This window comes from Pezoporus flaviventris, unplaced genomic scaffold, assembly GCF_033815535.1.
Source record: "Pezoporus flaviventris isolate CSIRO_AGI_PZ_B2104156 unplaced genomic scaffold, CSIRO_AGI_Pfla_v1 ptg000512l, whole genome shotgun sequence".
Taxonomy (NCBI): domain Eukaryota; kingdom Metazoa; phylum Chordata; class Aves; order Psittaciformes; family Psittacidae; genus Pezoporus; species Pezoporus flaviventris.
This window is the reverse complement of record NW_026893059.1, coordinates 59,884-80,968: the sequence shown is the minus strand read 5'-3', so window position 1 is coordinate 80,968 and position 21,085 is coordinate 59,884. Positions and strand designations below refer to the sequence as shown.

The window sequence follows — 21,085 nt, the reverse complement described above, 5'->3', positions numbered from 1 at the left end:
CCCAAGGCGAAGCCGTGGATGTGGGGAGCCCCATGGGGCCCAGCGATGGCTCCGGAGACCCCCCAAGACCCCCAGCCCCTAGGACCGGCACCCCCCCAAGGGGTTCCTCGACCCATAGGAGACCCCCGTTGAGCGCCGCGCGTCGCCGCGCCGGCCCCCGTTTGCCCATGCCCGACTTGGGGGTCGCGGTGGAAGGCGTAGGGGTCCGGAGCGGGCGGATGTGGGGCAGGAGGCGCTATGGGTCGCGGGGGAGCCGGGAGCCGGAGGGCGGCGCAGTGGTAGCGGGTGAGGGCAGTGGGGGGGTCCTTCAAGCCATAGGGGGCGATGCGGGACCCACATCGAGGGGATGTGGGGCAGGGGAGGAGGTCTTTGGGCTCAGCCACCCCCTGGTGCAGCGGCTCCTGAGGGAGGAGGAGGAGGAGGAGGAGGAGGAGGAGGAAGAAGACGACGACCCCGGAGCCTTCGTCTATGGGGCGCTGTTCTTGGGCAGCCCCACGGCGTCCGAGTGAGCCCCATAGGGCATTAAAGGAGCCCCACAGGATGGTGATGTCATGGTGCTTGGGGGGCGGGGGCTGTGGAGTGTGGGCCCCATAGGGATCCATGGACCAAGCTCCCCATAGGGACCCATTGGTGACCACCAGGACCCATAGACCAAGCTCCCCATAGGGACCCATTGATGACCCCCGGGACCCATAGACCAAGCTCCCCATAGGGACCCATTGGTGACCACCAGGACCCATAGACTGTGGTCCCCATAGGGACCCATTGGTGACCACCAGGACCCATAGACCAAGCTCCCCATAGGGACCCATTGGTGACCACCAGGACCCATAGACGAAGCTCCCCATAGGGACCCATTGGTGACCACCAGGACCCATAGACCAAGCTCCCCATAGGGACCCATTGGTGACCACCAGGACCCATAGACCGTGGTCCCCATAGGGACCCATTGGTGACCACCAGGACCCATAGACCAAGCTCCCCATAGGGACCCATTGGTGACCACCAGGACCCATAGACGAAGCTCCCCATAGGGACCCATTGGTGACCACCAGGACCCATAGACCAAGCTCCCCATAGGGACCCATTGGTGACCACCAGGACCCATAGACCAAGCTCCCCATAGGGACCCATTGGTGACCACCAGGACCCATAGACCAAGCTCCCCATAGGGACCCATTGGTGACCACCAGGACCCATAGACGAAGCTCCCCATAGGGACCCATTGGTGACCCCCAGGACCCATTGGTGACCCCCAGGACCCATTGATGACCACCAGGCCCCATAGCCCAAGCCTTCGTCTATGGGGCGCTGTTCTTGGGCAGCCCCACGGCGTCCGAGTGAGCCCCATAGGGCATTAAAGGAGCCCCACAGGATGGTGATGTCATGGTGCTTGGGGGGCGGGGGCTGTGGAGTGTGGGCCCCATAGGGATCCATGGACCAAGCTCCCCATAGGGACCCATTGGTGACCACCAGGACCCATAGACCGTGGTCCCCATAGGGACCCATTGGTGACCACCAGGACCCATAGACCAAGCTCCCCATAGGGACCCATTGGTGACCACCAGGACCCATAGACCGTGGTCCCCATAGGGACCCATTGGTGACCACCAGGACCCATAGACCAAGCTCCCCATAGGGCCCCATTGGTGACCACCAGGACCCATAGACCAAGCTCCCCATAGGGACCCATTGGTGACCACCAGGACCCATAGACCAAGCTCCCCATAGGGACCCATTGGTGACCACCAGGACCCATAGACCAAGCTCCCCATAGGGACCCATTGGTGACCACCAGGACCCATAGACCAAGCTCCCCATAGGGACCCATTGGTGACCACCAGGACCCATAGACCATGGTCCCCATAGGGACCCATTGGTGACCACCAGGACCCATAGACCGTGGTCCCCATAGGGACCCATTGGTGACCCCCAGGACCCATAGACGATGCTCCCCATAGGGACCCATTGGTGACCACCAGGACCCATAGCCTGTACTCCCCATAGGGCCCCATTGGTAACCCCCAGGCCCCATTGATGACCCCCATGCCCCATAGCCCGTACTCCCCATAGGGCCCCATTGACGACCCCCATGCCCCATAGCCCGTGCTCCCCATAGGGCCCCATTGACGCCCCCTATGCCCCATAGCCCGTACTCCCCATAGGGCCCCATTGATGACCCCCATGCCCCATAGCCCAAGCTCCCCATAGGGCCCCATTGACCATGGTCCCCAAAGGCCCCATTGATGACCCCCATGCCCCATAGCCCGTGCTCCCCATAGGGCCCCATTGACGACCCCCATGCCCCATAGCCCGTACTCCCCATAGGGCCCCATTGACGACCCCCATGCCCCATAGCCCGTGCTCCCCATAGGGCCCCATTGGTAACCCCCAGGCCCCATTGATGACCCCCATGCCCCATAGCCCGTACTCCCCATAGGGCCCCATTGACGACCCCTATGCCCCATAGCCCGTGCTCCCCATAGGGCCCCATTGACGACCCCCATGCCCCATAGCCCGTACTCCCCATAGGGCCCCATTGATGACCCCCATGCCCCATAGCCCAAGCTCCCCATAGGGCCCCATTGACCATGGTCCCCATAGGGCCCCATTGACGACCCCCAGGCCCCATTGACGACCCCCATGCCCCATAGCCCGTACTCCCCATAGGGCCCCATTGATGACCCCCAGGCCCCATAGCCCAAGCTCCCCATAGGGCCCCATTGACGACCCCCATGCCCCATAGCCCGTACTCCCCATAGGGCCCCATTGATGACCCCCAGGACCCATAGCCCGTACTCCCCATAGGGCCCCATTGATGACCCCCAGGCCCCATTGACGACCCCCATGCCCCATAGCCCGTACTCCCCATAGGGCCCCATTGGTAACCCCCAGGCCCCATTGACGACCCCCATGCCCCATAGCCCGTACTCCCCATAGGGCCCCATTGACGACCCCCATGCCCCATAGCCCGTACTCCCCATAGTGCCCCATTGATGACCCCCATGCCCCATAGCCCGTACTCCCCATAGGGCCCCATTGATGACCCCCATGCCCCATAGCCCGTACTCCCCATAGGGCCCCATTGACGACCCCTATGCCCCATAGCCCGTACTCCCCATAGGGCCCCATTGATGACCCCCAGGACCCATAGCCCGTGCTCCCCATAGGGCCCCATTGACGACCCCCATGCCCCATAGCCCGTGCTCCCCATAGGGCCCCATTGACGACCCCCAGGCCCCATTGACGACCCCCATGCCCCATAGCCCGTACTCCCCATAGGGCCCCATTGACCATGGTCCCCATAGGGCCCCATTGACGACCCCCAGGCCCCATTGATGACCCCCAGGCCCCATAGCCCGTACTCCCCATAGGGCCCCATTGATGACCCGCAGGCCCCATTGATGACCCCCATGCCCCATAGCCCATACTCCCCATAGGGCCCCATTGACCATGGTCCCCATAGGGCCCCATTGACGACCCCCATGCCCCATAGCCCGTACTCCCCATAGGGCCCCATTGACGACCCCTATGCCCCATAGCCCGTGCTCCCCATAGGGCCCCATTGACGACCCCCATGCCCCATAGCCCATACTCCCCATAGGGCCCCATTGACGACCCCTATGCCCCATAGCCCGTGCTCCCCATAGGGCCCCATTGATGACCCCCATGCCCCATAGCCCGTGCTCCCCATAGGGCCCCATTGACCATGGTCCCCATAGGGCCCCATTGACGACCCCCAGGCCCCACTGATGACCCCCAGGCCCCATTGATGACCCCCAGGCCCCATTGATGACCCCCATGCCCCATAGCCTGTACTCCCCATAGGGCCCCATTGGTAACCCCCAGGCCCCATTGATGACCCCCATGCCCCATAGCCCGTACTCCCCATAGGGCCCCATTGACGACCCCCATGCCCCATAGCCAGTACTCCCCATAGGGCCCCATTGACGACCCCCATGCCCCATAGCCCGTGCTCCCCATAGGGCCCCATTGACGACCCCCATGCCCCATAGCCCGTACTCCCCATAGGGCCCCATTGACGACCCCCATGCCCCATAGCCCGTGCTCCCCATAGGGCCCCATTGACGACCCCCAGGCCCCATTGACGACCCCCATGCCCCATAGCCCGTGCTCCCCATAGGGCCCCATTGACCATGGTCCCCATAGGGCCCCATTGACGACCCCCATGCCCCATAGCCCGTGCTCCCCATAGGGCCCCATTGACGACCCCCAGGCCCCATTGACGACCCCCATGCCCCATAGCCCGTGCTCCCCATAGGGCCCCATTGACCATGGTCCCCATAGGGCCCCATTGACGACCCCCAGGCCCCATAGCCCGTACTCCCCATAGGGCCCCATTGATGACCCGCAGGCCCCATTGATGACCCCCATGCCCCATAGCCCGTACTCCCCATAGGGCCCCATTGACCATGGTCCCCATAGGGCCCCATTGACGACCCCCAGGCCCCATTGATGACCCCCAGGCCCCATTGACGACCCCCATGCCCCATAGCCCGTGCTCCCCATAGGGCCCCATTGACGACCCCCATGCCCCATAGCCCGTGCTCCCCATAGGGCCCCATTGACGACCCCCATGCCCCATAGCCCGTACTCCCCATAGGGCCCCATTGACCACGGTCCCCATAGGGCCCCATTGACGACCCCCAGGCCCCATTGATGACCCCCAGGCCCCATTGACGACCCCCATGCCCCATAGCCCGTACTCCCCATAGGGCCCCATTGACGACCCCCATGCCCCATAGCCTGTACTCCCCATAGGGCCCCATTGACGACCCCCATGCCCCATAGCCCGTACTCCCCATAGGGCCCCACTGACGACCCCCATGCCCCATAGCCCGTACTCCCCATAGGGCCCCATTGATGACCCCCATGCCCCATAGCCCGTACTCCCCATAGGGCCCCATTGACGACCCCCATGCCCCATAGCCCGTACTCCCCATAGGGCCCCATTGACGACCCCCATGCCCCATAGCCCGTGCTCCCCATAGGGCCCCATTGACGACCCCCATGCCCCATAGCCCGTACTCCCCATAGGGCCCCATAGCCCGTACTCCCCATAGGGCCCCATTGTCGACCCCCAGGCCCCATTGATGACCCCCATAGTGCCCCGATCGCCGTCTCTTTATTGGGCGCCGCTCTGGAGCCCGGCGCTCCCTCATTGGTCGGCCCGCACGGAGGGCTCCCATTGGACGTTGTGGAAGACGCGGAGGACGTCGGGGCAGGCTCGGAGGGCGCGGAGCAGGCCCCGGGCCCGGAGCTGGGCCTCGGGGGGCAGCCCCACACGGATCAATGGGGTGAACTCCACCGAGGCCGAGAGAACCAGGAGCCCCGAGGCCTCCACGTGGGTCCGGACGGCGGCCAATGAGGAGGGGGAGCAGAGGAACTGGGGGGGGGGGGGCAATGGGGGGCGATGGAAGTCAATGGGGGGTGATGGGGGGCAATGGGGGGCAATGGAGGTCAATGGGAGTCAATGGGGATCAATGGAGGTCAATGGGAGTCAATGGAGGTCAATGGGAGTCAATGGGGGTCAATGGAGGTCAATGGAGGTCAATGGGGGGCAATGGAGGTCAATGGGAGTCAATGGTGATCAATGGGGGTCAATGGGAGTCAATGGGGGGCAATGGGGGGCAATGAAGGTCAATGGGAGTCAATGGGGGCAATGGGGGTCAATGGGGTGGCAATGGGGGGCAATGGAGGTCAATGGGGATCAATGGGGGTCAAGGGAGGTCAATGGGGGGCAATGGAAGTCAATGGAGGTCAATGGAGGTCAATGGGGGCAATGGGGGTCAATGGGAGTCAATGGGGGTCAATGGGGGGCAATGGGGGTCAATGGGGGTCAATAGGGGGCAATGGAGGTCAATGGGGGCAGTGGGGGTCAATGGGGGGCAATGGGGATCAATGGAGGTCAATGGAGGTCAATGGGGGTCAATGGGGGTCAATGGGGGGCAATGGGGGTCAAGGGGTGTCCAAGGGTGGTTGGTGCCCCATTAGGCCCCCCCCATGTCCCCATAGCGCCCCATAGCCCCCTATACCCCCCACGTCCCCCCATAGACCCCCACATCACTTATAGGCCCCATTGCCCCCCATGTCCCCATTGCACCCTATACCCCCCCATACCCCCCATTGCCCCCCATAACCCCATTGCCCCCCATAACCCCATTGCCCCCCATGTCCCCATAGCCCCCCATAGCCCCATTGCCCCCCATGTCCCCATTACCCCCTATACCCCCCATGTCCCCATTGCCCCCCATAACCCCATTGCCCCCCATGTCCCCATTACCCCCTATACCCCCACATAGCCCCATTGCCCCCCATGTCCCCATTACCCCCTATACCCCCCATGTCCCCATAGCCCCCCATAACCCCTATTGCCCCCCATGTCCCCATTACCCCCTATACCCCCCATAGCCCCATTGCCCCCCATGTCCCCATTACCCCCTATACCCCCCATAGCCCCCCATGTCCCCATAGCCTCCCATAGCCCCATAGCCCCCCATGTCCCCATTACCCCCTATACCCCCCATGTCCCCATAGCCCCCCATAACCCCATAGCCCCCCATGTCCCCATTGCCCCCCATGTCCCCATTACCCCCTATACCCCCCATAACCCCCATAGCCCCCCATGTCCCCATTACCCCCCATAACCCCATAGCCCCCCATGTCCCCATAGCCCCCCATAGCCCCACATCCTCACCTTCAAGCCGGGCTCTTCCTCCTCCTCCTCCTCCTCCTCCTCGCACACGTCCTGCGCCCCGGCCTCCAGCGCCACCTCCAGGGCCCCCTCCAGCCCCACAGCGCGCCCCATAGCGTCCCTGTGCCCCACACGCACCACCCCCTTCTCCTCGAAGCCGTGGCGGGCGCCGTCCGAGAGCGTCCCCCTGTGAGGCCCCACAGAACCGCCCCACACAAAGGGGTCGCTTATGGGGCCCGTCCCTCCCCATAGCGCCCCACGGATAGGGGGCTGCCCCATAGACTGACCCATAGCGGCTGAGGATGAGGCCCACGTGGTGCTGGCTGCGGCGGGGGTTGGAGGTCAGGACCCAGAGGAGCAACGCGACCCCCCCAGGGGCACGGGCCTGGTACAGGAGGCGAGAGGCCGATGTGGGGGGCGGCTGTGGGGCAGACCCATAGAGGGCACTTAGGGGGCGGAGCCATAGAGGGCACTTATGGGGCTGACCCATAGAGGGCAGTTAGGGGGCAGACCCATAGAGAGCACTTATGGGGCTGACCCATAGAGGGCAGTTAGGGGGTGCCAGAGAGGCACTTATGGGGCTGACCCATAGAGGGCACTTATGGGGCAGACCCATAGAGGGCACTTAGGGGGCGGAGCCATAGATGCACTTAGGGGGTGGAGCCATAGAGGGCAGTTAGGGGGCGGAGCCATAGAGGGCACTTATGGGGCTGACCTATAGAGGGCAGTTGGGGACGGAGCCACAGGGGGCAGACCCATAGAGGGCACTTAGGGGGCGGAGCCATAGAGGGCAGTTAGGGGGCGGAGCCATAGAGGGCACTTATGGGGCTGACCCATAGAGGGCACTTAGGGGGCGGAGCCATAGAGGGCACTTATGGGGCAGACACATAGAGAGCACTTATGGGGCAGACCCATAGAGGGCAGTTAGGGGGTGGACCCATAGAGGGCAGTTGGGGACGGAGCCACAGGGGGCAGACCCATAGAGGGCACTTAGGGGGCAGACCCATAGAGGGCACTTAGGGGGTGGAGCCATAGAGGGCACTTATGGGGCTGACCCATAGAGGGCAGTTGGGGATGGAGCCATAGGGGGCAGACCCATAGAGGGCACTTATGGGGCAGACCCATAGAGGGCACTTAGGGGGTGGACCCATAGAGGGCAGTTGGGGACGGAGCCATAGGGGGCAGACCCATAGAGGGCACTTAGGGGGCAGACCCATAGAGAGCACTTAGGGGGTGCCAGAGAGGCACTTATGGGGGGACCCATAGAGAGCACTTATGGGGCAGACCCATAGAGGGCAGTTGGGGGCGGAGCCATAGGGGGCAGACCCATAGAGGGCACTTAGGGGGCGGAGCCATAGAGGGCACTTATGGGGCTGACCCATAGAGGGCAGTTAGGGGGTGCCAGAGAGGCACTTATGGGGCAGACCCATAGAGGGCACTTAGGGGGCGGAGCCATAGAGGGCAGTTAGGGGGCAGACCCATAGAGGGCACTTAGGGGGCGGAGCCATAGAGGGCAGTTAGGGGGCAGACCCATAGAGAGCACTTATGGGGCTGACCCATAGAGGGCAGTTAGGGGGCAGACCCATAGAGAGCACTTATGGGGCTGACCCATAGAGGGCAGTTAGGGGGTGCCAGAGAGGCACTTATGGGGCAGACCCATAGAGGGCACTTATGGGGCAGACCCATAGAGGGCACTTAGGGGGCGGAGCCATAGATGCACTTAGGGGGTGGAGCCATAGAGGGCACTTAGGGGGTGGAGCCATAGAGGGCAGTTAGGGGGCGGAGCCATAGAGGGCACTTATAGGGCTGACCTATAGAGGGCAGTTGGGGACGGAGCCACAGGGGGCAGACCCATAGAGGGCACTTAGGGGGCAGACCCATAGAGGGCACTTAGGGGGCGGAGCCATAGAGGGCAGTTAGGGGGCGGAGCCATAGAGGGCACTTATGGGGCTGACCCATAGAGGGCACTTAGGGGGCGGAGCCATAGAGGGCACTTATGGGGCAGACACATAGAGAGCACTTATGGGGCAGACCCATAGAGGGCAGTTAGGGGGTGGACCCATAGAGGGCAGTTGGGGACGGAGCCACAGGGGGCAGACCCATAGAGGGCACTTAGGGGGCAGACCCATAGAGGGCACTTAGGGGGTGGAGCCATAGAGGGCACTTATGGGGCTGACCCATAGAGGGCAGTTGGGGATGGAGCCATAGGGGGCAGACCCATAGAGGGCACTTATGGGGCAGACCCATAGAGGGCACTTAGGGGGTGGACCCATAGAGGGCAGTTGGGGACGGAGCCATAGGGGGCAGACCCATAGAGGGCACTTAGGGGGCAGACCCATAGAGAGCACTTAGGGGGTGCCAGAGAGGCACTTATGGGGGGACCCATAGAGAGCACTTATGGGGCAGACCCATAGAGGGCAGTTGGGGGCGGAGCCATAGGGGGCAGACCCATAGAGGGCACTTAGGGGGTGTAGCCATAGAGGGCACTTATGGGGCTGACCCATAGAGGGCACTTAGGGGGTGGAGCCATAGAGGGCACTTATGGGGCTGACCCATAGAGGGCAGTTGGGGATGGAGCCATAGGGGGCAGACCCATAGAGGGCACTTAGGGGGCGGAGCCAGAGGGGGCAGACCCATAGAGGGCACTTAGGGGGCAGAGCCATAGAGGGCACTTAGGGGGCAGACCCATAGAGAGCACTTAGGGGGTGCCAGAGAGGCACTTATGGGGCAGACCCATAGAGAGCAATTAGGGGGTGCCAGAGAGGCACTTATGGGGGGACCCATAGAGAGCACTTAGGGGGCAGACCCATAGAGAGCACTTAGGGGGCGGAGCCATAGAGGGCAGTTGGGGGGTGGAGCCATAGAGGGCACTTATAGGGCTCCATCCCACTTATAGTGCCCCATAGCTCCACTTATGGGGCTCCATCCCACTTACAGTGCCCCATAGATCCACTTATGGGGCTCCATCCCACTTATAGGTCCCCATAGCTTCACTTATGGGGCTCCATCCCACTTACAGTGCCCCATAGATCCCACTTATGGGGCTCCATCCCACATACAGTGCCCCATATCTCCACTTATGGGGCCCCATCCCACTCACAGTGCCCCATAGATCCCACTTATGGGGCCCCATCCCACTCATAGTGCCCCATAGCTCCACTTATGGGGCCCTATCCCACTCATAGTGCCCCATAGATCCCACTTATGGGGCCCCATCCCACTCATAGTGCCCCATAGCTCCACTTATGGGGCCCCATCCCACTCATAGTGCCCCATAGCTCCACTTATGGGGCTCCAGCCCACTTACAGTGCCCCATAGATCCTACTTATGGGGCTCCATCCCACTCATAGTGCCCCATAGCTCCACTTATGGGGCCCTATCCCACTCATAGTGCCCCATATCTCCACTTATGGGGCCCTATCCCACTCATAGTGCCCCATAGATCCCACTTATGGGGCTCCATCCCACTTATAGTGCCCCATAGATCCCACTTATAGGGCTCCATCCCACTCATAGTGCCCCATAGATCCCACTTATGGGGCTCAATCCCACTTACAGTGCCCCATAGCTCCACTTATGGGGCCCTATCCCACTCATTGTGCCCCATAGATCCCACTTATGGGGCCCCATCCCACTCATAGTGCCCCATAGCTCCACTTACGGGGCCCTATCCCACTCATAGTGCCCCATAGATCCCACTTTTGGGGCCCCATCCCACTCATAGTGCCCCATAGACCCCACTTATAGGGACCCATCCCACTTACAGTGCCCCATAGATCCCACTTATGGGGCTCCATCCCACTTACAGTGCCCCATAGCTCCACTTATGGGGCCCTATCCCACTCATTGTGCCCCATAGATCCCACTTATGGGGCCCCATCCCACTCATAGTGCCCCATAGCTCCACTTATGGGCCCTATCCCACTCATAGTGCCCCATAGATCCCACTTATGGGGCTCCATTCCACTTACAGTGCCCCATAGATCCCACTTATGGGCCCCATTCCACTCATAGTGCCCCATAGCTCCACTTATGGGGCTCCCATCCCACTTACAGTGCCCCATAGCTCCACTTATGGGGCCCCATCCCACTCATAGTGCCCCATATTCTCCACTTATGGGGCTCCATCCCACTTACAGTGCCCCATAGATCCCACTTATGGGGCCCCATTCCACTCATAGTGCCCCATAGCTCCACTTATGGGGCCCTATCCCACTCATAGTGCCCCATAGATCCCACTTTTGGGGCCCCATCCCACTCATAGTGCCCCATAGACCCCACTTATAGGGACCCATCCCACTTACAGTGCCCCATAGCTCCACTTATGGTGCCCTATCCCACTCATAGTGCCCCATAGATCCCACTTATGGGGCCCTATCCCACTCATAGTGCCCCATAGCTCCACTTATGGTGCCCTATCCCACTCATAGGTCCCCATATCTCCACTTATGGGGCCCTATCCCACTCATAGGTCCCCATATCTCCACTTATGGGGCTCCATTCCACTTACAGTGCCCCATAGATCCCACTTATGGGGCTCCATCCCACTTACAGTGCCCCATAGATCCCACTTATGGGCTCCATTCCACATACAGTGCCCCATAGATCCCACTTATGGGGCTCCATCCCACTTTCAGTGCCCCATAGCTCCACTTATGGGGCCCTATCCCACTCATTGTGCCCCATAGATCCCACTTATGGGGCCCTATCCCACTCATAGTGCCCCATAGATCCCACTTGTGGGGCCCCATCCCACTCATAGTGCCCCATAGCTCCACTTATGGGGCTCCAGCCCACTTACAGTGCCCCATAGATCCTACTTATGGGGCTCCATCCCACTTACAGTGCCCCATAGCTCCACTTATGGGGCTCCATCCCACTTACAGTGCCCCATAGCTCCACTTATGGGGCTCCATCCCACTTACAGTGCCCCATAGCTCCACTTATGGGGCTCCATCCCACTTACAGTGCCCCATAGATCCTACTTATGGGGCTCCATCCCACTTACAGTGCCCCATAGATCCACTTATGGGGCTCCATCCCACTTATAGGTCCCCATAGCTTCACTTATGGGGCTCCATCCCACTTACAGTGCCCCATAGATCCCACTTATGGGGCTCCATCCCACTCATAGTGCCCCATAGATCCCACTTATGGGGCCCTATCCCACTCATAGTGCCCCGTAGATCCCACTTATGGGGCTCCATTCCACTTACAGTGCCCCATAGATCCCACTTATGGGGCTCCATCCCACTTACAGTGCCCCATATCTCCACTTATGGGGCCCTATCCCACTCATTGTGCCCCATAGATCCCACTTATGGGGCCCCATCCCACTCATAGTGCCCCATAGCTCCACTTACGGGGCCCTATCCCACTCATAGTGCCCCATAGATCCCACTTTTGGGGCCCCATTCCACTCATAGTGCCCCATAGACCCCACTTATAGGGACCCATCCCACTTACAGTGCCCCATAGATCCCACTTATGGGGCTCCATCCCACATACAGTGCCCCATATCTCCACTTATGGGGCCCTATCCCACTCATTGTGCCCCATAGATCCCACTTATGGGGCCCCATCCCACTCATAGTGCCCCATAGCTCCACTTACGGGGCCCTATCCCACTCATAGTGCCCCATAGATCCCACTTTTGGGGCCCCATTCCACTCATAGTGCCCCATAGACCCCACTTATAGGGACCCATCCCACTTACAGTGCCCCATAGATCCCACTTATGGGGCTCCATCCCACTTACAGTGCCCCATAGCTCCACTTATGGGGCCCTATCCCACTCATTGTGCCCCATAGATCCCACTTATGGGGCCCCATCCCACTCATAGTGCCCCATAGCTCCACTTATGGGGCCCTATCCCACTCATAGTGCCCCATAGATCCCACTTATGGGGCTCCATCCCACTTACAGTGCCCCATATCTCCACTTATGGGGCCCCATCCCACTCATAGGTCCCCATATCTCCACTTATGGGGCCCTATCCCACTCATAGTGCCCCATAGATCCCACTTATGGGTCCGGCGCCCTCCCTGCCCCACAAGTAGGGACCCACCGCGCCCTGGATGGCCGCCTCAATGGAGGCCTTGGGCATGTTCTTGGCCCTGCACTGCTCCACCACGTTGGCCAATTGGGAGTTGAGCGCCGGGTCCGGACCCCCTTCTATGGGGAGATGTGGGGCAGGGGGGGGAGGTTGGTGTGGGGCAGGGCCTGCCCCACATCTCCCCACACCTCATTGGAGTCCTATGGGTGACATCTCCCCTATAGGACCTAAGGAAGAGCCCAGCCATAGGAAACTCCCCATAGGGGTCCCATGGCCCCATAGACCCCATGCCATGTCCGCCCTGCCCCATTGCGCCCCATAGCGCCCCATTGAGACCCATTGCGCCCCAGAGAACCCCACAGACCCCCATAGAACCCCATAGACCCCCATAGAGACCCCATAGACCCCCATAGAACCCCATAGACCCCCATAGACCCCCATAGACACCCCATAGTCACCCCATAGACCCCCATAGACCCCCCATAGACCCCCATAGACACCCCATAGTCACCCCATAGACCCCCATAGACACCCCATAGACACCCCATAGACACCCCATAGACACCCCATATCACCCCATAGACCCCCATAGATACCCATAGACACCCATAGACACCCCATAGACACCCCATAGACACCCCATAGACACCCCATATCACCCCATAGACACCCCATAGACCCCCATAGACACCCCATAGACACCCCATAGACCCCCATAGACACCCCATAGACACCCCATATCTGCCCCATAGGTGCCCCATAGCGCCCGCTGCGGGTGACCTCGTGCGGCGGCGCGCAGCATGGTGGCCAGGCGCTGGAAGAGGCGGCTGCGGGCTCCCCATAGAACCCCATAGACCCCCATAGACACCCATAGACACCCCATAGAACACCCCATAGACACCCCATAGACACCCCATAGACACCCATAGACACCCATAGACACCCCATATCACCCCATAGAACCCCATAGACCCCCATAGACACCCCATTAGACACCATAGACACCCATAGACACCCCATAGACACCCATAGACACTCATAGTCACCCCATGGACCCCCATAGACACCCTAGAGCACCCCATAGACACCCCATAGACACCCATAGACCCCCATAGACCCCCATAGACACCCCATAGACACCCCATAGACCCCCATAGACACCCCATAGACACCCATAGACACTCCATAGTCACCCCATAGACCCCCATAGACCCCCATAGACACCCCATAGACCCCCATAGACACCCCATAGACACCCATAGACACCCCATAGACCCCATAGACACCCATGACACCCATAGACACCCCATAGACACCCATAGACACTCCATAGTCACCCCATAGACCCCCATAGACACCCATAGACACCCCATAGAACCCCCATAGACACCCCATAGACACCCATAGACACTCCATAGTCACCCCATAGACACCCATAGACACCCCATAGACCCCCATAGCACCCCATAGACACCCCATATCACCCCATATCACCCCATAGACACACCATAGACCCCCCCCATAGACACCCCATAGACACCCATAGACACCCCATAGACACCCATAGACACCCCATATCACCCCATAGAACCCCATAGACCCCCAAAACACCCCATAGACACCCATAGACACCCCATAGACACCCCATAGACACCCCATATCTGCCCCATATCTGCCCCATATCGCCCCATATCTGCCCCATAGCTGCCCCATAGACACCCCATATCTGCCCCACAGCTGCCCCACAGCTGCCCCATAGCTGCCCCATAGACACCCCATATCTGCCCCATAGCTGCCCCATAGCGCGGGCTGCGGGTGACCTCGTGCGGCGGCGCGCAGCATGGTGGCCAGGCGCTGGAAGAGGCGGCTGCGGGCTCCCCATAGAACCCCATAGACCCCCATAGACACCCCATAGACACCCCATAGACACCCCATAGACACCCATAGACACCCATAGACCCCCATAGACACCCCATAGACACCCATAGACACTCCATAGTCACCCCATAGACACCCCATAGACCCCCATAGACACCCATAGACCCCCACAGACACCCCATAGACACCCCATAGGTGCCCCATAGACACCCCATAGACCCCCCATAGACACCCATAGACACCCATAGACCCCCACAGACACCCCATAGACACCCCATAGACACCCATAGACACCCCATAGACACCCCATAGACACCCCATAGACCGCCATAGACCCCCATAGACACCCCATAGACCCCCATAGACACCCCATAGAACCCCATAGACACCCATAGACACCCCATAGACACCCCATAGTCACCCATAGACACCCCATAGACCCCCATAGACACCCCATAGACACCCATAGACACCCCATAGACACCCATAGACACTCCATAGTCACCCCATAGACCCCCATAGACACCCCATAGACACCCCATAGAACCCCATAGACCCCCATAGACACCCCATAGACACCCATAGACACTCCATAGTCACCCCATAGACACCCATAGACACCCCATAGACACCCATAGACACTCCATAGTCACCCCATAGACACCCCATAGAACCCCATAGACACCCCATAGAACCCCATAGACACCCCATAGACACCCATAGACACTCCATAGTCACCCCATAGACACCCATAGACACCCCATAGACACCCATAGACACCCCATATCACCCCATAGACACCCAAAGACCCCCATAGACACCCCATAGACACCCCATAGACCCCCATAGACACCCCATATCACCCCATAGACACGCCATAGACACCCATAGACCCCATAGACACCCCATAGACACCCATAGACACCCCATAGACACCCATAGACACCCCATATCACCCCATAGACACCCATAGACACCCCATAGACACCCCATAGACACCCCTAGACACCCATAGACACCCCATAGACACCCCATAGAACCCCATAGACACCCCATAGAACCCCATAGACACCCCATAGAACCCCATAGACACCCCATAGACACCCCATAGAACCCCATAGACACCCCATAGACACCCCATAGAACCCCATAGACACCCCATATCTGCCCCATAGCTGCCCCACAGCGCCCGCTGCGGGTGACCTCGTGCGGCGGCGCGCAGCATGGTGGCCAGGCGCTGGAAGAGGCGGCTGCGGGCCCCCCATAGACACCCCATAGACCCCCATAGACACCCATAGACACCCATAGACACTCCATAGTCACCCCATAGACCCCCATGGACCCCCATAGACCCCCATAGACACCCCATAGACACCCATAGACACCCCATAGACACCCCATAGACCCCCATAGACCCCCATAGATACCCATAGACACCCATAGACACCCATAGACCCCCATAGACACCCATAGACACCCCATAGACCCCCATAGACACCCATAGACACCCCATAGACACCCCACAGACCCCCATAGACCCCCATAGATACCCATAGACACCCATAGACACCCATAGACACCCCATAGACACCCCATAGCTGCCCCATAGGTGCCCCATAGCGCCCGCTGCGGGTGACCTCGTGCGGCGGCGCGCAGCATGGTGGCCAGGCGCTGGAAGAGGCGGCTGCGGGCTCCCCATAGACCCCCATAGACACCCCATAGACCCCCATAGACCCCCATAGACACCCCATAGACCCCCATAGACACCCATAGACACCCCATATCACCCCATAGACACCCATAGACACCCTAAAGCACCCCATAGACACCCATAGACACCCCATAGACACCCATAGACACCCTAAAGCACCCCATAGACACCCATAGACACCCCATAGACACCCATAGACACCCCATAGACACCCATAGACACCCATAGACCCCCATAGATACCCATAGACACCCATAGACACCCATAGACCCCCATAGACACCCATAGACCCCCATAGATACCCATAGACCCCCATATCACCCCATAGACACCCATAGACACCCCATAGACCCCCCATAGACCCCCATAGACACCCCATATCACCCCATATCACCCCATAGACACCCCATAGACACCCCATAGAACCCCATAGACACCCCATAGAACCCCATAGACACCCCATAGACACCCCATAGAACCCCATAGACACCCCATATCTGCCCCATAGGTGCCCCATAGCGCGGGCTGCGGGTGACCTCGTGCGGCGGCGCGCAGCATGGTGGCCAGGCGCTGGAAGAGGCGGCTGCGGGCTCCCCATAGAACCCCATAGACCCCCATAGACACCCATAGACACCCCATAGACACCCCATAGAACCCCATAGACACCCCATATCTGCCCCATAGCTGCCCCATAGCGCGGGCTGCGGGTAACCTCGTGCGGCGGCGCGCAGCATGGTGGCCAGGCGCTGGAAGAGGCGGCTGCGGGCCCCATCCCGCGCCCCTTTGACGTTGCGAACCTTGGACCAACGGTTGTGCCCGGCCCAACGGCGCCAGAGCACGAGGGGGAGCCTTGGGGGGCAGAGGGAGGGGGGGAGGAGAGCGGCCATGGGGGGGATGGGGGGGAGGGGGGGCTGGGGTGGGGGGGGGGGGGGGAGGGGGGTTAGGGTTAGGGGGGTGGGGGTGGAGAGGATGGGGTATGGGGGTGGGGGGGGGGGTGGGGGGTGGAGGTGGGGTGTGGGGCTCAGTTATGGGGTGTGGGGGTGGGGTGTGGGGGTGGGGTGTGGGGCTGGGCTATAGGGCTCAGTTATGGGGTGTGGGGCTGGGGTATGGGGCTGAGTTATGGGGTGTGGGGCTGGGGTGTGGGGGCTGGGCTATAGGGCTCAGTTATGGGGTATGGGGCTGGGGTATGGGGCTGAGTTATGGGGTATGGGGCTGGGGTATGGGGCTCAGTTATGGGGTATGGGGGTGGGGTGTGGGGCTGAGTTATGAGGTATGGGGCTGGGGTATGGGGCTCAGTTATGGGGTATGGGGCTGGGGTATGGGGCTGAGTTATGAGGTATGGGGCTGGGGTATGGGGCTCAGTTATGGGGTGTGGGGGTGGGGTGTGGGGCTGGGCTATAGGGCTCAGTTATGGGGTATGGGGCTGGTGTATGGGGCTCAGTTATGAGGTATGGGGCTGGGGTATGGGGCTGAGTTATGGGGTGTGGGGGTGGGGTGTTGGGGTGGGGTATGGGGCTCAGTTATGAGGTATGGGGCTGGGCTATAGGGCTCAGTTATGGGGTATGGGGCTGGGGTATGGGGCTCAGTTATGGGGTATGGGGCTGGGGTATGGGGCTCAGTTATGGGGTATGGGGCTGGGGTATGGGGCTGAGTTATGGGGTATGGGGCTGGGGTATGGGGCTCGGTTATGGGGTATGGGGCTGGGGTATGGGGCTGGGATATGAGGCTGGGATATGGGGTACGGGGCTGGGGTTTGGATATGGGGCTGGGTTATGGGGTATGCAGCTGGAGATAATGGGGTATGAGACTTTGGTATGGGGCTGGGATATGGGTTATGGGGCTGGAGATGATCGGATATGGGGCTGAGCTATGGGGCTGGAAATGGGGCTATGGGGCCGGGCTATGGGGCCGGGTTGTGGGGCCGGGCCCCCCCCCTCCCCCCTTTGCCCGCTGACCGTTGCCCTTCCCCCACCAGCCGCCGTCACAGAGGCCAATGAGGAAGTGACGTCGGCGGTGACGTCATATAGCCCCACCCCTTCCCCAAGCTACGGGAGGGAAGGGGGAGGGAGGAGGGGGGAGGAGGCGGAGAGGGGGAGGGGCGGTGCCGAAACGATTCGAAACGGACCTGAAACAGCGGAAAACGGCCCCAAAACAGCCAAAAACGGTCCCAAAACAGCACAAAACGGCCCAAAACGGTCCCAAAACGGCCCAAAACGGTCCCAAAAAAGCACAAAACGGCCCGAAACGGTCCCAAAACGGTCCCAAAATAGCACAAAACCGCCCGAAACGGTCCCAAACGGTCCCAAAACGGCCCAAAACGGCCCAAAACGGCCCGAAATGGTCCAAAACGGTCCTAAAATGCTCAAAACGGCCCGAAACGGCCCGAAATGGTCCAAAACGGTCCTAAAATGCTCAAAACGGCCGGAAACGGCCCAAAACGGTCCCAAAAAAGCACAAAACGGCCCGAAACGGTCCCAAAACGGCCCAAAACGGTCCCAAAATAGCACAAAACTGCCCGAAACGGTCCCAAACGGTCCCAAAACGGCCCAAAACGGCCCAAAACGGCCCGAAATGGTCCAAAACGGTCCTAAAATGCTCAAAACGGCCCGAAACGGCCCGAAATGGTCCAAAACGGTCCTAAAATGCTCAAAACGTCCCGAAACGGCCCAAAACGGTCCCAAAACAGCAAAAAACGGTCCTAAAATAGCACGAAACCGCCCGAAACGGTCCCAAACGGTCCCAAAACGGCACAAAACGGCCCAAAACCGTCCCAAAATAGCACAAAACGGCCCGAAACGGTCCAAAACGGTCCCAAAATGGTCCAAAAACGCCCAAAACGGCACAAAACAACCCAAACCAGCCCCAAATGGCACAAAACAACCCAAAACGGCCCAAAATGGCACAAAACGGCCCAAAACGGTCCCAAAACAGCACAAAACGGTCCTAAAATGCTCAAAACAGCCCGAAACGGTCCAAAACGGTCCCAAAATGGTCCAAAAACGCCCCAAATGGCACAAAACAACCCAAAACGGCCCAAAATGGCACAAAACAACCCAAAACGGCCCAAAATGGCACAAAACGGCCCAAAACGGTCCCAAAACAGCACAAAACGGTCCTAAAATGCTCAAAACAGCCCGAAACGGTCCAAAACGGTCCCAAAATGGTCCAAAAACGCCCCAAATGGCACAAAACAACCCAAAACGGCCCAAAATGGCACAAAACGGCCCAAATCGGTCCAAACCAGCACAAAATGGCACAAAACAACCCAAAAGGGCCCAAAATGGTCCAAACCACCCCAAAACGGTCCAAAACAACCCAAAACAGCCCAAAATGGTCCAAACCACCCCAAAACGGTCCAAAACAGCCCAAAATGGCATAAAATAGCCCAAAACAGCCCAAATGTGTCTAAACCAGCCCAAAACGGTCCAAAAGAGCCCAAAATAACCCAAAACGGTCCAAAATGGTCCAAAACAGCCCAAAATGGTCCAAACCAGCCCAAAACGGTCCAAAACAGCCCAAAATGGTCCAAACCAGCCCAAAACGGTCCAAAACAGCCCAAAATGGTCCAAACCAGCCCAAAATGGTCCAAACCAGCCCAAAATGGCCCAAACCAGCCCAAAAAGGTCCGAAAATGCCCAAAACCACACAAATCAACCCAAACCGCCCCAAAAATGCCCCAAACGTCCCGAAACCACCCAAAAGGGCCCCAAAATGCCCCAAATGGTCCCAAACAACTCAAAACGGCCAAAAAAAAGCCCAAAATGCCCCGAAATACCCCAAAATGTCAATGGGGGTCAATGGGGGTCAATGGGGGTCAATGGGGGTCAATGGTGTCCAATGGGGGTCAATGGGGGTCAATGGGGGTCAATGGTGTCCAATGGGGGTCAATGGGGGTCAATGGGTGTCGATGGGGGTCAATGGGGGTCAATGGTGGTCAATGGGGGGGTCAATGGGTGGTCAGTGGGGGTCAATGGTGGTCAATGGGGGCCAATGGTGGTCAATGGGGGTCAATGGGGGTCAATGGGGGTCAATGGGGGTCAATGGTGGTCAATGATGGTCAATTGGGGTCAATGGGAGTCAATGGTGGTCAATGATGGTCGATGGTGGCCAATGGGGGTCAATGGGGGTCAATGGTGACCAATGATGGTCGATGGGGGTCAATGGGAGTCAATGGTGGTCAATGATGGTCAATGATGGTCAATGGGGGTCAATGGGGGTCAATGGGGGTCAATGGTGGTCAATGATGGTCAATGGGGGTCAATGGGGGTCAATGGTGACCAATGATGGTCAATGGGCCGCAGCTGACCCATAGCCCGTCGCCGCCCCCCACTGACCCCACAACTGCGGTAGGAAGTCGACGTCACCCCTGTGGTTGCTTAACCCCCCCCAAAAGGGGATGTGGGTCAGAACCAACGCCGGGGGGGGGTGGGGACATGACACCCACAAGCGCTGTGACCCACAACTTCCCTCCCCCCCGCCCCATAACCCCCCCTATTTCCCCATGGTTGATCTCCCCCCCCCCCGATGTTCTCCATGGGGTGGGACCCATCCAGATGTTGTCTATGGGGCGGAACGACCCACCCAGATGTTGTCTATGGGGCGGGAACCTTCTCCTTCCTGCCCCCCCCGCCCCCCTTCTTTGTGTGGGTCCCGCCCCCCCCCTTTCCTTCCTCTTACACCCAATGCACTTCCCCATTGGCCATCGTCATCGGCCCCCATCCGGC

The 21,085-nt window shown here is 59.9% G+C and overlaps 1 protein-coding gene across 1 annotated transcript; it reads right to left on the bottom strand.

The window, feature by feature from the left end:
* Window positions 1-5,179: 5,179 nt before the first annotated feature.
* Window positions 5,180-21,070, bottom strand: LOC133263890 (translational activator of cytochrome c oxidase 1). Its single transcript, XM_061443751.1, has 6 exons — window positions 21,039-21,070; window positions 17,074-17,210; window positions 12,785-12,891; window positions 7,003-7,136; window positions 6,719-6,902; window positions 5,180-5,407 (listed from the first exon to the last, which is right to left on the bottom strand). Exons 1-6 carry the CDS (start codon window positions 21,068-21,070, stop codon window positions 5,180-5,182), a joined length of 822 nt encoding a protein of 273 aa, XP_061299735.1.
* Between the last annotated feature and the right edge of the window lie 15 nt (window positions 21,071-21,085).